Below are 9,956 nucleotides of genomic sequence, written 5' to 3'. Positions count from 1 at the left end.
GTGGGGTTGGGGGGGCTGGAGACATAGTGTGTGGGGGTCTTCCTCTTGGCTGGTGCCTTGGCATGCTGAGGCTGGCAGGAGGCTGTGGTGTAGTTGGGCTCAAGGATGTACTCCGAAGCCCTTCCTGGAGGTTGGACATCTTAATCTGCTTTTGAAGGGCGGCAGAAGCTGTGCTGTCCAGTCCAGGGAGTTGTTTGAGCAGGGAAGGGCATGCAAGAGGCAGAGAAATTAGGGTTTTTTCTTCCAATGAACACAGCAGTGTGTAAGTCGTCCAGGGCTATCTGTGCTGCTGCTGCCACCTCCAGGATGGAGCCCAGGAGAGTTTGTGCTGGTAGCTGCTGCAGCAAGCCAGCAGTGGCTGCTTGCTTCAGGAGGCACCTGGGTGCTGCTAAAGTGTAGGATGAAGCTATTTCAGAGGAAACGTCAATTCGAAGTGATCTCTGCCCTGGAAGAACTTTGGGGCCACGAGAGTAAGTAGATGCTCCACCCTTCCCTGCAGTCAGTAGGCGTCTTTGTTAAATTCCCCTGAGCAGAAGATACCCTCTGATCTCCTGGAAGACAGATTTTTCCTTTCTGTGGTTCTGGGGTGTGGAACCTAGAAGACAAAAAAATAAGGCTCAGCTTAAACACCTCTGCATCCAGTTCTGCTGCTGACCAGAGGCTGTGCTGGGACAGGCTGGTGCAGCTTCCCAGCCCAGGACATCCCTGCAACAGGATGAGTGCCACTTGCCTGCTACAACTGGCTGATGTCCGGAAGAAACATCTCAGCACTGAGTCTCCAGGCTTAAATGTGCTTCTCTGCGTGCCTGTGGTCGAGGAACAAGACCCTTAATGACAGGGTCATGGATCTTGTCTTCCCCCCAGGTGACCCCTGATGCCCTAGTCTACAGTATGAGCTTAAATTACAACCCAGGTCCTACTGGCAACCCTGTGATCATCCGCACCAGCCCTGCTGTGGTTCCTGTTGAGTGCCACTACCCCAGGTGAGCCAATGCCAATGAACCCCAAGCAAGTCCTTCTGCCACAGAGCATTTAACTACAGACACCTCTTCCCCAGGAGGGGCAATGTGAGCAGCAACGGTGTCAAGCCCACGTGGACTCCCTTCCGCTCCACCCTGTCCTCTGAGGAGAAGATGACCTTCTCCCTGCGCCTCATGAATGGTAGGTTTGGGATGAGGGTCTTCTCTGGTGCAGGGCAGCCTGGGCTGGTCTTTGAGCTGGCCGTGCTTCCACTGGTGTTGGTATCACCCCAGTGTTCCTGGAGAAGCTGGGGTGTGGTGCTGTTCTGGTGATTACTTGGGGCCTTGAGCTTGTTGGGGGTTTCCTTGGGTGGAAGCAGTGAAGCACAAGCTGGCTTTCCATTCATGAGTGCATGGTGACTTCTTTCTTTCCAGACGACTGGAGCACTGAGAGGGAGACTGCGTTATTTCAACTGGGAGAGGTCCTCCGCTTCCAGGCTGGTGTCAGTGCAGAGAATCATGCACCTCTGAGGCTCTTTGTGGACAACTGTGTGGCCACCCCGACCCCAGAGAGGAGCTATTCTCCACAGTATGCCTTTATTGACTTCAGTGGGTAAGAGCTGGCTGTGCCCTTATTTAGAGATGCCTTTCTGCAGATTATGGATCTCTCTGACAGAGGGATCCTGCTGGTCCTTGCTTTTGCCCCTAGGTGCCTGGTGGATGGGCAACTAGATGATGCCACCTCGGCTTTTATATCTCCGAGACCCAGGCAAGATGTGCTTCAGTTTGCAGTAGATGCATTCAGGTTTGCAGGAGACTCCAGCAATCTGGTAAATCCTTCTGAAAGCAAATGAAGTCCCTTGTCTAGATGGGGGTTATGGCCTCACTCCATTAAAGTTCATGTGGTTTTGCCTGGAATTATATTCCCAAGGCAACTGCCTCATAGCATAGGCATGAAATCATCCTGTATTACTGCTTCTGGATAATGGCCCTCTGAGCCAAGGGTCTTCCTTGGAGACCACTTTTGTCACTGGTCAAGACAAGCCCTTGTGATGGGCTTCAATGGCTGAATCCTTAAGTGGCTTGAAGGAAGCAGAGTGACTTGAGCTGCCCTGGGGAACTGGTGGTCCCAATGGAGACCAACTTTATAGCGTGTGGGAAAGACAGATGGCAACCTAAACCCTCTGCTCTACCTGGCCTCCCCAGATCTACATCACCTGCCTCCTGAAGGTGTCCTTGGCTGACCAGGCTCCAGACTCTCTGAACAAAGCTTGCTCCTTCAACAAAGTCAGCAACCTGTGAGTACTTGGGACAGCAGCTTGCCCAAGGGTGAAGAGCTTGGGCTTCTTATCTGGTGTGTCACCTTCCAGGAAGGTGAGGTTGGCCATTTGGGTGGGCAGGGTTCAATCTCTCCTAGGAGACCCCAAAGCATGTGAGGGATTCCTACTGTAGGGTGGGCTGGTCACCAGGCTCTCTTCTAGCTGGGCTCCTGTGGAAGGCACCCAAGATGTCTGTTCCTGCTGTGAGATGCGGAGCTGTGGCTTGGCCAGGCACTCCAGGAAGCTCCACATTCCTTCCCGAGGGCAAAGAGGACGAGGACGTGTCCGCAGAGAACTGCCCTCTCAGCTTGGTATGTCTCTGTTCCCCTTGATCTGGGGCACCTTCATGGTGACTTGCTCAGAGCTGGGTGGCTGAAGCTGCCTCACTACTGTTGGCTTATCAGTGGTAATCCAAGATTTTGGAGAGCTAGTCTGGACGCTCAAAGGTCCGTCCTTTCAGGTCCCTTGGTGAAAGAAGCGGATGTTGTTGTTGGACCTCTCTTCATCCATAGCTGGCAGGATCACTCAGTTAGGAGGATGCCCCCACAAGGTAGGGCAAACCCAGAGGGGGTAGTTTGTGTGGCAGATCCCAACTTTTGACCATAACCACCTTCTTACTTCTCCTTTCTAGATACAGATCACCTGTGGATGGTATTTGTGCTGCCTGCAATTGTGAGCTTGCTCATCCTGATCCTTGCTGTTCTAGGAGCTCTGACTGTCTGCTAGAAACCCAGCAACCCTGTTTAAGTCACTGGTTTCAGCTTTTATAGTCTATACAATGAAAAATAAAGGACTGAGAGGCTTGGTGGGGGTGAGAGTGGAGAAGTTATCCTGGAGAGACAGATGAATCAGATCTTCATGCTAACTTTACCTGTGGTTCTTTACCTCCCCAAATGCACTTGGAGCATCTTGTTCCCCTGAAGCCATGTCCTCAGGAGAGCTTTGTGCAGTCTGGCACTCCCACAGACCACTCCTAGAGAGCCTAGGTGGGCACTAAAAAAAATTGCCATCCAGATGGTCTTTCTTCTCTGTAGAGGTGTGGAGTTGTGTTTAGCCTCAGATCATTTTACCTTTCTGTGGAGCTACCTGGGTCTGCTCCATACCTGTAACTCCTTACTCAAGAAGGGTTTAATAAAACTTGGATCACTCTCCTCATGACTGAAGTTGTTCCTGGAGGAGAAATCAAGCTTTGCTGGATGAGGCAGGGAGCACAACTCAAGGTTTGGTGAGTTGGGCTCTTCCTGGCACAGACAGGCAGGAATTCCAGGCCCAGCCCCAAGGACTGTTTACACATAGTTCTGTGTAACAAGCCTTGGCTGAAATGTGTAAACAGTCCTTGGGGCTGGGACTGGAATTTCTGCCCACACTTCCACCCCCGTACCCCTTCCAGAAAGGGGCTTTCTGATATGCCTGGGTCACATTTGTTACATGGTTTTTTTTCTCTCCTCCCTCTGCTGTGAAACTTGGTCTTTTCTGCTCAGTAGAGCATCTGTAGTAGCAAGATGTTCATGCACCAAATCCAAGACATGTTGCTCTCCACTAGCTGGGAGAGGTTTCCACTCTAGGCAGCGTTGGCAACTGGATATCTTGGGCTGCAGTGTTTGTTGTCAGAGCAAATTCGCGTGGCTGGATTCATGGACAACAGAGCTGCAAAGGGCTTGGGCTCACTGGCAGCATGGCCACCTTTTCAGCTGGTTTTGCAAGGGGCAGGAGGACTTCTGCAACCTCTTAGCCTGCTCTGGGAGAGCTCGGACTGCTCTCCTCATGAAGGACAGAGGAAAATGGTGTATTGTACAACCTCATATATGTATTTAGGCATCACCCAGCAACCTGCAGACCCTCAGCCAGGTGTTCTTTGGTAGATGTCACCTTGCAGCGGTGTCTTTTTAGTACAAGATGCCAAGGTGGACTTGAGGCTTTGGGCATCCTAAACCCCAGTCCCCTCCCCTTGGATCTAAAAGCAAATTAATCCTCTCTCAAAACTACCAGATGAATTCTGGGTTGGGAGAGGGAGCTGCACTGACTTTGAGTTGGGGCTCTCAATGTGGCATCTTTTCTCATCCAGATGATCTGACCCTTGGTGGAGGGGGTTGGTCCTGCTCTCTCAGCAATGTGTGAGGGTAGGAGCTTTTAGGAGGAATATCTGGAAGAAGTCTTCCCCACCACCTGAGAGCTGTGAGCTATCTGCTTTTGGGGAGGAAGGTTGAGGAGGAGGGCATCGAAACATGAGTGGAAGGCTGCACAGCCTTCCTGGAGAAGTATTTTCTCACCCAGCCTGAACTTCCTAGATGTGTTAAATTTTCACATAACTGATTCCTTCTTGATCAGCATCATCTTTAGATTTTCCATGCCCTGACTACCCTTTGGCACACATCCTCTGGGCAGGGTCTACCTCTCTGGTCTGCTGAGACATGCAGAGGAGTATTTTAAATGCAAAGCCTTCTCTCTGCCACTCAGCACAGCCCTTCAATCAAAACAGCTCAGCTGGCTCCAGAAAGACAGGCAAACATCAGCCAGATCTGATCTACAAGAGAAGTGGGGCTGGAGAAATGCTCTCTGGTGTTATGGAGCAGCCATCCCCCTTCAGCAGCTCCTGCCCCCTTCCAGGCAGCAACCCAGGCTCCGAAGAGGCTCAACAGCAGCACTGACCTTGCTGTCTGGTGATATTTTTGCCTTAAAATTTTGTGTTATAAGGAAAAATGAGATGTGCTTTAAAGTCCCTCTCATACCGTTGGGGAAAAACATGCAGGTTTGCACTTGTCCACTGCCCTGGGACTTTCTGGTCTCTGCCTGCTCCAAAAAATAGCTCCACGCTCTTTCCCAGCTGAGCTGGGTGGAGTGTCATGTTGGAACAAAGATGGGACAGCTGGTCCTGGCAAGGGCTAACCTGGGAGCAGAAATCCCCTTTTTCATAGAGAAACTCCTCCTCTGCCCTATGTCTGGGCACGTTTCTCCACCTGGGATTCACCTATGCTCACCTGACCCGTGGGGAGGGATTTATTCTGCTTGGGATCAAGCCACGGTCCCCAGAGACCCAGATCCCTGAGCCACGTGAGGCTCTCCAGGATGGAATGGGGTGAGAGCAGGCATCTGGCGTGGTCCTTGCAGCCAAGGACCTGGCTGAGTGGTGATGTTCGCCCAGGCTCTTGTTTACTGATCCAGCATCGCCCGCTGCCGTTATCGCCCTGACGCACGGGGCTCAGCCTGCTGCCATCCCTGGCATCCCTACGCAATCGCCAGCCTCAAGGTATTTTAAACATGAAGGAGAAATCTCAGACCCCCCGACAGCAGTGGGGTTGGGGCATCGACTCCTGGGGGGAAAGGCGGAAGACTTCACACTGGCCTGTAAAGCTTCACCGGGGTGGTTGGTGGGGGGGGGTGTTGAGGCAGATGCGAGCTCCAAACCCAGTGGAGTTTCTGCTAGGAGGGGGTCGGCTGATATCCACGCCTGAAACTTTCTGTTGATTTTTGTTTTCCCAGAAGTGGCTCGGCTGCTCCAGCTTAAACACCCCAAGTGGAGGCTTTCTACTCTCTCTGCAGCTTTGCCAGGAACATCCTGAAAAATGCAAGGGGAATCTGGGGCATGAAACCGAGCATCCCTCATACAGAGCCAAGGGGATGCTTGTAGACCCCTGCCAGGGAACAAGAGTTAAAGGTGCACAAAAGAAGGGGCAAAAACACTAATAATGAGGCTTGAAAACATACATTTTTGAGCAACTTTCCTTGTTCTCTAGCTGTGAGGAGCTGGGCAATGGGGGGGTAGGATGGGGAAGGGAGCGATGGATGGGGTGCCTCGCCTCCAGCTTCTTCTACCCTGACCTCGTTTCCTTGGAGGCAACAAAATGAACGAAACCCGATGAGCTGGGCAACAGAGATGAAAAAGAAAGTTTGCACCTTTGTCTGCAGCTAATGACCTCACTGCTGAGGCTGCAGTGGGGGTTGTTTGGCCCTGTCTGAGAATGGCCACGTTGTAGAGCCCTAACCACCACCACATCAGCTGCTATCTGACCCATCATCCTGGTCCTGGTGCTGCTGAGGAGCAGGGGGACAAGTAAAGCCCCTGTTTGGGCTGGAGCTGAGAGCACTTCAGCATCCCAGCAGAAAGCCAAAGTCCCAGGGGGTCCAACAGCCCAAGGCAGGGATGGGAGCCTCAGAGGGGCCGGGAAGTACCCGGATTGGGATCACAGACACTGATCTCCCCGCTCCTGTCACCTCCCTAGCAGCCTTGAAAAGCCCCTTATCACCTTATAACCTAAACAAGTCACTTTGTACCAGCCTCCCTGTCTCCAGCTTCTGCTGAGTTTTATAAACAACTTCCCCAAAGAGGCTGACGAGGATGTTTTCTCTCGCCTTGGGCAGCTCGGGAACAGGGGGTCTCAGAACCCCGGAAATGACTCGCTCATGCATCCACGAGGGCTGGCCTTTAGGTGCCATTGGTCCCCAACCAGGAGCCCAGGGGCGGACGGCTGCTGTTCCTGGGGGGATATAAAGGCCAGAGGAGCAGCGCTGCCTCTCTGTACCGGGGTTTCCTGGAAGAAGGAAGTATGGGGCCCGAAAGCAGCTTGATCCTTGCCCTCCTCTCCTGGGCAGCAGGCGAGGTGGCTGCCTATCCACCCTGGGATTTCTCCTGGGGTGACCCAGCAAGACGAGGGGCCCAGGCAGACCCCCACGGTTGGTCGTCCTGGATGGAGGACCCCTACTCTCGAGCCATCTCCAGCCAGCATCCGGTGACAGTGCAGTGCCAGGAGGCTCAGCTGGTGGTGACAGTGCACAGGGACCTCTTTGGCACCGGGCGCCTGGTCAACGCGGCCGACCTGACGCTGGGACCAGCGGCATGCAAGCATTCCTCGCTGAACCCTGCTCACAACACCGTCACCTTCACCGCCGGCCTCCACGAGTGCGGCAGTGTCGTGCAGGTAAGACCTTCTCCCCGTGGTGCTCCCCCCAGTCCCAGGATCCTGCCCAGCATCTGCTCCCTGGAGCAGCTCCAGCCTGCAGGACCGGGCAGCAGACAGCCCCCATGATGCCAGGGCAGCAGCTCTGGGTGCCAGACGCAGCGCAACATTGAGGAACGCACTCTGGGAAGGAGGTGCAGGTATTTTCCCCCAGACTAGAGGGGTTTTCCCCAAAGCTGCTTTGCACTTTCAGCCAGAGACTTGCCCGACAATGGTGCAAAGCCCCCCATGCCAGACCCTTGTGTTTTGGCTCATTAGGAAGTTTTATTCTCTGAGAACAGAGCAGGGCTCCTTCTCCACCCCTTTTCTCAGGCTTTTTCCTCCTCTCCCTAGCATTTCCCAGCTAGGAAAAGGTGGCTACGTGGCCCAGCAGTGGTGGGAGGTGGGGGTGGCCTCCCTGCCAGCTTCTCACCTCTTTTCTGCCCAGATCACACCGGATTCCCTCATCTACCGCACACTCCTCAGCTATGACCCTAGCCCTGCCAGCAACCCTGTCATCATCCGCAGCAACCCCGCCGTCATCCCCATTGAGTGCCACTACCCCAGGTAAAGGCTCCCCATCCTTGGAACTCCCTTGCCCAGTCCCTGTGGGCCAGCCTGGGGCCACGTCCTGATGCATGTGGTGGTCCTTGTCCAGGAGAGAGAACGTGAGCAGCAGTGCCATCCAGCCCACCTGGGCTCCCTTCAGCTCTGCACTGTCAGCAGAGGAGAGGCTGGTGTTCTCCCTGCGCCTCATGAACGGTAGGTGGGAAGCCAGCCCGACCTGCTGAAGGGGATTTTCCACCATTTTCCTAGTTGTCACCCCACTAGGAAAGCTGCTGCACCCCATGGCAAACATCAGCTCTCCTGCTTTTTTGACTCTGGTCCCACGGGAGCTTTAGGGGTAGCTGGAGCCACCTCCTCTTCATCACTCCCTTGCAGAGGACTGGAGCGCTGAGAGACCCTTCACCGGTTTCCAACTGGGCGACGTCCTCAATATCCAAGCAGAGGTGGGGACCGAGAACCACGTCCCGCTGCGGTTGTTTGTGGACAGCTGCGTGGCTGCCCTGAGCCCTGGCACCGATTCCTCACCCCACTACACCATCATTGACTTCAACGGGTAAGCACCAGGGAGCGGCTTATGGCACAGGGAGGAGGTGCACCCGATGGGATGATGTCTCCCATCCCTATCCCCTCCCCGCCCCCAGGTGCCTGGTTGATGGGAGGTCAGATGACACCAGCTCCTCCTTCATCACCCCCCGGCCCCGGGAGGATGTGCTGCGGTTCAGGATCGACGTGTTCAGGTTTGCGGGGGATGCCAGGAACCTGGTAAGGGTGCATGTCCGTCTTCCCACCCCTGCCAGCCCCAAACTAAGCCTGTGTCCCCCATCAGCAAGTCCTCCCTTCTCTCCTTTGCCCTCCCCGCAGATCTACATCACTTGCCACCTGAAGGTGACCCCAGCAGACCAAGCCCCAGACCCCCTGAACAAGGCTTGCTCTTTCAACAGAGCCAGAAACACGTAAGTAGGAGCTGCTCTGGGATGGGACACGTCCAAGCAGGTCCCTGCCAGCATCCTGCAGCTCCGGGGTTGCATCACAGATATCCAGATGTTGGGGGGACATGAATGGGGGTGGCTCTGGTGACGTTGCTCCCACCCCGCTGTAGCTGGGCACCTGTGGAAGGCACTCGGGACATCTGTGGCTGCTGCGAGACAGGGAACTGCGAATCCCCCGCGCTCTCCCGGCGACTCAGCCCCTCGGAGCAGTGGCCGAGCCGCCGCTTCCGACGCCACACTGACGGTAAGGTCCCCGAGGGAAGGAGGGACACGTCAGGGTTGTGGGATGGCATCACCTCACCACTCCCTCCTCTCCTCCCCAGGGCAAGAGGCTGAAGCCGACGTGGTCATGGGCCCCGTGCTCCTCTCAAGGGACCCGGGCGTCGCAGGGGAGCGGCAGGATGGAGGTCAAGGTGAGTCCCCGCCAGCCAAGACCCTGTGGCATGCTCCCAGTGACAAGTGCTAACGCTCCCCCCTTGGTTTTGCAGGTGGGGTGATGGCGTTGCCCAGCGTGGGGATGGGGCTGATCGTGGTGGCCAGTGTGGTGCTGGCCGGTGTGGTGCTGGCTGCTGGCATGGGGTGCAGGAGGTGTGCCCGGGCCTCGGCATGAGCCTGGGGTGAAAGCCAAATAAAGCCTGGGAAGGAAAAAACCACCTCCATGTGTCCCTCTGTGGTGTCATCTGTGGGACATTCCTGGGCTCTGGGGTCTTTGTCGGGGAGAAACCGTCCATCCCTGCTGTGTGGCCATGGGGGTGCTGGAGCCCCTCAGCTCTAGTGGGGGTCCCCAACATCTCCAGATGGGCTTCTCAGTTTTGGGAGCTGCCGAGCTCCGGGGTGACCATGGGGACAGTCCCCCTGCCAGGAGGAAGTTCACCTGTTCCCCCTGGTCCCCACCCATCGCTCCTGGGACAGGCAGAGCAGAAGGTGGGGGGCTCCAGCTCGGCCAGAGCAGGATCCCAGCTCCTGCACGAGGGTGTTTTTTGGGGAAACCTTCCTTGAAGGAGGCAAGGGATACCCTCAGTGCCCAGGTCCCCTGTCTCAGCTCCAGCTCTGCATCCTGACCCACTGCTACAGTTGGGATTTCAACTCCGGCTCTGCAGCATTTCGCCTCCGGCTCCACCCCTACAGCCTTTATTCCGTCACTAGCTCTGCGAGATTTCAGCCCCAGCCCTGCTGTATTTAGTTCAG

At 55.3% G+C, this 9,956-nt stretch overlaps 2 protein-coding genes across 2 annotated transcripts in view; both read left to right on the top strand.

Moving 5' to 3' along the window:
• LOC103768339 (zona pellucida sperm-binding protein 3-like) overlaps positions 1–3,004 on the top strand; it is a 3,344-nt gene extending 340 nt beyond the window's left edge. The window contains exons 2-10 of the mRNA XM_008935481.1: positions 22–28; positions 783–983; positions 1,058–1,161; positions 1,395–1,572; positions 1,669–1,789; positions 2,166–2,257; positions 2,441–2,589; positions 2,739–2,828; positions 2,910–3,004. Of these exons, the coding sequence (XP_008933729.1) occupies positions 22–28; positions 783–983; positions 1,058–1,161; positions 1,395–1,572; positions 1,669–1,789; positions 2,166–2,257; positions 2,441–2,589; positions 2,739–2,828; positions 2,910–3,004 (1,037 nt within the window). The remainder of the gene's footprint in view (positions 1–21; positions 29–782; positions 984–1,057; positions 1,162–1,394; positions 1,573–1,668; positions 1,790–2,165; positions 2,258–2,440; positions 2,590–2,738; positions 2,829–2,909) is intronic.
• A 3,818-nt stretch (positions 3,005–6,822) lies between these two features.
• On the top strand, positions 6,823–9,378 carry LOC103768338 (zona pellucida sperm-binding protein 3-like). The gene is made up of 9 exons (XM_008935479.1): positions 6,823–7,194; positions 7,661–7,779; positions 7,871–7,974; positions 8,155–8,332; positions 8,421–8,541; positions 8,641–8,732; positions 8,879–9,012; positions 9,092–9,181; positions 9,257–9,378. Exons 1-9 carry the CDS (start codon positions 6,823–6,825, stop codon positions 9,376–9,378), a joined length of 1,332 nt encoding a protein of 443 aa, XP_008933727.1.
• Positions 9,379–9,956: the final 578 nt, after the last annotated feature.

The sequence above is a fragment of the Merops nubicus genome, unplaced genomic scaffold (genome assembly GCF_000691845.1).
Source record: "Merops nubicus isolate BGI_N331 unplaced genomic scaffold, ASM69184v1 scaffold36862, whole genome shotgun sequence".
NCBI lineage: Eukaryota > Metazoa > Chordata > Aves > Coraciiformes > Meropidae > Merops > Merops nubicus.
This window is presented reverse-complemented; position numbering and strand designations above follow the sequence as displayed.

What these genes read in the sequence shown, in the direction of transcription:
- LOC103768338 (XM_008935479.1), top strand. Translation starts at nt 6,823, where the DNA reads ATGGGGCCCGAAAGCAGCTTGATCCTTGCCCTCCTCTCCTGGGCAGCA. An exon ending in CTCCCTGCGCCTCATGAACG is followed by an intron (nt 7,975 to 8,154) that starts GTAGGTGGGAAG and finishes ACTCCCTTGCAG; the next exon opens with AGGACTGGAGCGCTGAGAGA. An exon ending in CTTCCGACGCCACACTGACG is followed by an intron (nt 9,013 to 9,091) that starts GTAAGGTCCCCG and finishes TCTCCTCCCCAG; the next exon opens with GGCAAGAGGCTGAAGCCGAC.